The following is a 5114-nucleotide window of genomic DNA, read 5'->3' as shown; positions in this document are numbered from 1 at the left end:
TCCTGACTCCAGGGCTGGTGCCAACTACCTGCCCTGGAAACAAAGTAAGTGTTCACTTACCATTTATTGATTGACTTGAATGGGTCTTGTTCTTTGGCCTATTTTGCACTCAGAATACCCTAAAGTTTTGAGAGTGAGAAGCCTGGAAGAAAGAAAATGATGAGGTAGGTGTATAGTATTAGGGGAAGGATAAAAGGGAGCCAAGTGGGGAGGGCAAATTAGATTGTCTCTTCCCCTTCCATTCTCCTCCCTTTGTCCTAATTAGTCAATGCCCACAACCCAAGGTATTATAAAACGAGAGTCCTTAGAAGGTAGGTTTGCAGCAACTGCTATATCAGTGTCTGTCCAAATTAAGTTTCTTCTTGACCTGCACTGAGTCCACTGTCTAGAGCCAGTGACGCATGAAGATGGACAAGCTGCCCCTATTTGGTCTGTCTCTGCTTTGCCTCTCAGGGGGTAAGTCTTAGAATGAGCTCTCGTTTCCCTGATTTTTCGCCACTTTTCTCTAAGCCTAACAATGGGACATCAAGTCAGAGGTGCGAACCTCCTGTTACCTCCTAGTTCTCCTCCCCTGATCAGGTTCCTCTTGGGTACTGAGCCTTAGTTCCTCTTGACTCTTCTGATTTCCTGTCTTCCCATTTCTTCATTCATTAATTTCACAAAGATTTATTGATCAGCTAACACTATACAAAAGGCATTGGGCTAGATCTTGAAGGGAATGTACAAGGACCCTCATTCAGGGGCTTCTACCCCCCTGTCCTTACTTGCTTATATTCTAATAGGGAAGATGGTGGGTAGACGAGTAATTAGAACACAAAGTAGAATGTGCTAAGTATCTGAGAGGGAATGGGAGAGCTATGATATTTCAGAGAAGAGGAGTTCAATCCTGGGAATCACATCAAAGGAATAAGGGAAAGGTCAATGGGATTCTTTTTTTCAGGGCTCAGCAATAGAGGTATGTAGTTTAAAAAAATGAGGTAATATATGTAAAGAGCTTTACAAACCCTAAAGCGCTCCATAAATGCTAGCTACTATGATTATTATTAGAGTTGAAAGCAAGAGAGTGTAGACCAACCATTCTGAATGATCTTCAACTTGCCGCCCTATTTGCAGCTCCCAATCTTACCAGTCCAGTTCATTCTTTGGCTATGGGATGCTACTGTGTGTTCCCTGGGACCAGAGGTGATAGGAAGAATTCCAAAGATAGCCTGGTATACTGGAAGGTGTCCTGGAATAGAAATGAGGAGACCTGGCTTCCAGTCCCAGCCCTCCCTTGAGGAAAAAAAAAACACTTGATCTCCTTAGGTCTCAATTTCTACTCTTGTAAAGTGAGAGATACAAAGTTCTAAGGAATAAGATGGATAAGGCTATGCAGAGAAGTGAAAAAGTAATGAATTCTATCTCCCTTGAGTACTCTGATAACTCATTTCTGCCCATCGTCCATCCCATTACCTTCTCCCTCCAATACTCCTACTCTCACCTTGGAGGAGAATTGGGTTATTTTGGCTTACAGCTGGAACTATTCAATGCAAACAATGCTTATTCTATAAAGATGGGAAGTGTGAGGAGGCTGAGCAGACCTGCACCCTGAAAGAAGATGAGTCCTGCATGATCCAGACAATATTTTTTCCCTTTAGCATAGGTAAGTGATATCTGGTGGGAATGGAAGAGTAGGGAGTGAGGTTGGGAGGGGGCAGGATTGTCCCTGAAGGAATAGAAAGACCCAATGGGGTATTGCTGCCTTCCATATTCCCTCTCTCATCCCTTCAAAGACTATGGTCCAAGGCAGCTTCAATCAAAACATAGAGAGGTGTTTATCCTGAAAGGGGACTGAGGAACTGTGGGGAAGGCAAAGGTTGATCTTCCTCACCCGCGAGGCTGAGAAGCCATGGGTGGACAATGCCTAAGCCCTGGCAGAGGTGAGAGGGAGTCCCAATTATAAAGGAATATGTATTAGGGCATAGAGGTCATCAGATGAGCCAAGGGACCTGTGGATCATTCTCAGTCATTGACCTGTACCCTCCACAGGTGACTTGAGGACCTCAGCTCACTCTTTGAGGGCTTTCACTAAGCTTGCAAAGGTCCAATTCTATTAGGTAGGCACAATGGAGCAGTGACTATCATTCAGGTGGTGGCAATGCTCTACCAATTCAGCGTCCTGCTCCCTCTGGAATGGACTGTGGTCCTTGCCTACTTCATTCCCTTGAACTATCTTACAACAATGGTGGGGATCTACAAAAGGTTTAGGAAGCCTAGCTGGAGTCAGAGTAGGAATTCTCAGTAGACATTGCCTCATTCTGAGATCTAAGTATGGGTGGAGTTTAAGCGGGCAGTCCTTTTCAGGGGAACAACAAGGCAAGAAATGCATTGGGGTAAAGCCCATGGCCCAGATCCCAGGGAGGAAGCTCTCTGCACCTATCATTTCTGTACCTCAGAGGGGAAGTATGAGCAGATCCAGGCAGGCTGTGAGCCAAACTGCAAGAGTGGTGAGGACATCTTTGAGAAGCAGGTTATTATAACCAGCTGCTGTAAAATGAATTTTAGCAATGACCCTTCCTTTTCTCAAGTTGTTTCAGAGTGATGGGGCCCTGCTGGGAATCTCACTCAATTCCCTATCCCCTTCCCCACACCAACATTATTTACCTCCTCCTTTCAACTCTTAGCCCTCATGTCTGCCCCTTCTGTCCAAAGAATCAATACTATTAATTCCTCTCTCCTCTTCTATAAACCCATTCAGACCCTTTAGGATCAGGGGACTTAGAGAAAACCTCTTCTCTGTGTTTACAAAATAACCCTAGTGAATCCCCTTGTCATTCCTTCATGCATGCTGTCTGATTACTTTCTCAATAAATGTCACATAACTTGAACACCACAGGCTCCACTCCCATAAGTCCCTCTGATGCTGGGGCCAGTCTGTGCCTCAGACCTGCTTTGGGATAGGGAATGTGCACAGAGGAGAAGAATGTTAGGAGTACAGGCTCTGGAGCCAGGCAAGTACAATTAGTTGAAGATATGTATCTGTGGTTGTTTCACATCCTAACATACACAACATCCTTGATGTTAGTATGTTTCAGTAAAAAAAGCCCAAGATTAGAAGTCAAGAAACCCTGGTTCTAGCCCTGGCTTTGCCACTTCTTATTACATAGTCTTAGACAATTCCTGCCTTATCTGTGGGTCTCATGGGGCACTGATAGGTCAGAGTACAAATGGCTAAGCTCTTGGTCAGTCATTCTAAATTCATGATTTGTTTGTTGGGCAACTTGGTCTTTCAGCTCTCTCTTCAACCTTCAATAGGTGGCTGATATTTGGGTGGGGGATATAGCAGCCAATTTCTCATAGTTAGACTAAGGATGACATACACTGAGCAAATTTTGGGTGTAGCTGTTACCTCAGGATAGGCATCCTACCCAATGCAGTTGTGAACAATTGTCCTATGAATGATATTTGAAGAAACTACAGCAAAGCTTCTTTCAAAAGTTATGAAGAGATTTTTTAAAAGCTATGTTTTAAAAATCTAAACATTTAATAGATTAGTTAAGAAGTTACATATATGTTCTACTCCAAAAAAAAACTATTAAGTCAAAGTGCAAACATGAAAGATTGTAACACACTACACTTAATACTGAATACACTTAATGCACTTAATACACTTCTACTTAGAGAGGGAACTTCTCAGCCTGAGGTTTCACTGGGAGTTTAAGTATACAATAAGCAATAAATTAATGCAATGTAGGAGCTTGGTCAATCACTTGATCTAAACTCCTATAGGCAGAAATTCATACCATGGAACCTCAAATCATGAAGTGTGCTGAAGTAGTCACACAACCCTGGCCAAGAAAAACCCAGCTATTACACTTGACATTTCATTCAGGTCTTGAAAGAAATGTAGGACATAAATTAAAGAAGGGAAGAGAATATTCTAGGCAGAGAAAATAACATATTCAAAGGTATGAAGGAGGCATTGGCATGGAATGTTTTGGGAACCATGAAAATAGCAATTTCACTGGAATGGCAGATTTACATATAAATCAGCACCAAGCATTGTATTAAGCACTGGAGATACAAATACAGGCAAAAGAAAGATAGTTTCTGCCCTCCAGGACCTAATATTCTAATGATGGATTAGAACACATAAGAGAAAGCAGAAATGGGGTGCAGGGAGGGATATTATGCTGGAGTATGGTGGTAATGTCCAAAGAATGAAAGGTGGCTGGTCTGCTTTCTTCCTCAAAGTGAGGGCAAAATCCAGAGAATTTACATAGGGAAGTAGTGGGATAGAAGATGGAAGAGATAGGTTGAGGATAGATCATGAAGGGCCTTGAATGCCAAACTCAGTGTATATATTTTATTTTCTAGGCAATAGAGAACCATAGAAAACATTTGAGCAATGATGGAGTATTGGAATAAGGTTTACCTTGGAAAACATGATGTGTATGAGGTAGCAAGAATCAAAGATTCTGGGTCCACCAAGTCCCTTAGCCAGGCATCAAAAAGGTCCTTATTGCTGTATATTTCTATTATCTGCCTTGTTGTTTGATTGTTTTTCATGAATCTAATTCATAGTGTGCTGGTAAATGTTTAACAGCTGGGGGGGGGGCAGAAATATGCACCACACACTTTAAGTTAAATCTTCATTAGTAAGAATTTTTCCACCACTTTCTTAAGACTAAACAATCAACACAACAATAAATCAAGCCCCAATTTATAGCATTTGCTGACTTCAGAGGAGTAAATGATCACACTGAAAAATATAATGAGCTGTAGAGCACGTCCTCCAATTCTAATTGCATTGTTTCTGACCCTATACAGTGACGGCTTTGCACCAGTCCTGCTTCTCAGATCTCCCTCAGTTTTGCCTCCAATTTACTCCCTAATCTCTCCTACTGTATTCATATTTTCCTCCTAGATGGATTCCCCAGTGCTTGATCTTATGCACTTTCTCCAGTGTTTCCTCATACATAACTGAACACAGCTGAGTCACTTCTGGGCACGGAAAAGACTTCTGCTCTCCTCTTCAAGAACCTACAGAAACTGAGAGAATTATTCTTCTTTTTTAGTTCTCATTAACCCTGTTAGACACAGAAGTTGTAGACTGACCACACACTCACCATACA

General features: G+C 42.1%; 1 protein-coding gene across 1 annotated transcript; it reads left to right on the top strand.

The window, feature by feature from the left end:
- Window positions 1–407: 407 nt before the first annotated feature.
- Window positions 408–2581, top strand: PATE4 (prostate and testis expressed 4). The gene is made up of 3 exons (XM_027877683.1): window positions 408–456; window positions 1514–1642; window positions 2436–2581. The coding sequence occupies exons 1-3, from the start codon at window positions 408–410 to the stop codon at window positions 2579–2581; spliced, it is 324 nt and encodes a 107-aa protein (XP_027733484.1).
- The last annotated feature ends 2533 nt before the right edge of the window (window positions 2582–5114 follow it).

Source organism: Vombatus ursinus, unplaced genomic scaffold, assembly GCF_900497805.2.
Source record: "Vombatus ursinus unplaced genomic scaffold, bare-nosed wombat genome assembly UNPS02014813.1, whole genome shotgun sequence".
Taxonomy (NCBI): domain Eukaryota; kingdom Metazoa; phylum Chordata; class Mammalia; order Diprotodontia; family Vombatidae; genus Vombatus; species Vombatus ursinus.
Note: the sequence above shows the minus strand (reverse complement) of the source record. Positions and strands in the feature narration are given on the sequence as shown.

What these genes read in the sequence shown, in the direction of transcription:
- PATE4 (XM_027877683.1), top strand. Translation starts at nt 408, where the DNA reads ATGGACAAGCTGCCCCTATTTGGTCTGTCTCTGCTTTGCCTCTCAGGG. An exon ending in TCTGCTTTGCCTCTCAGGGG is followed by an intron (nt 457 to 1,513) that starts GTAAGTCTTAGA and finishes TTTGGCTTACAG; the next exon opens with CTGGAACTATTCAATGCAAA. An exon ending in ATTTTTTCCCTTTAGCATAG is followed by an intron (nt 1,643 to 2,435) that starts GTAAGTGATATC and finishes TCTGTACCTCAG; the next exon opens with AGGGGAAGTATGAGCAGATC.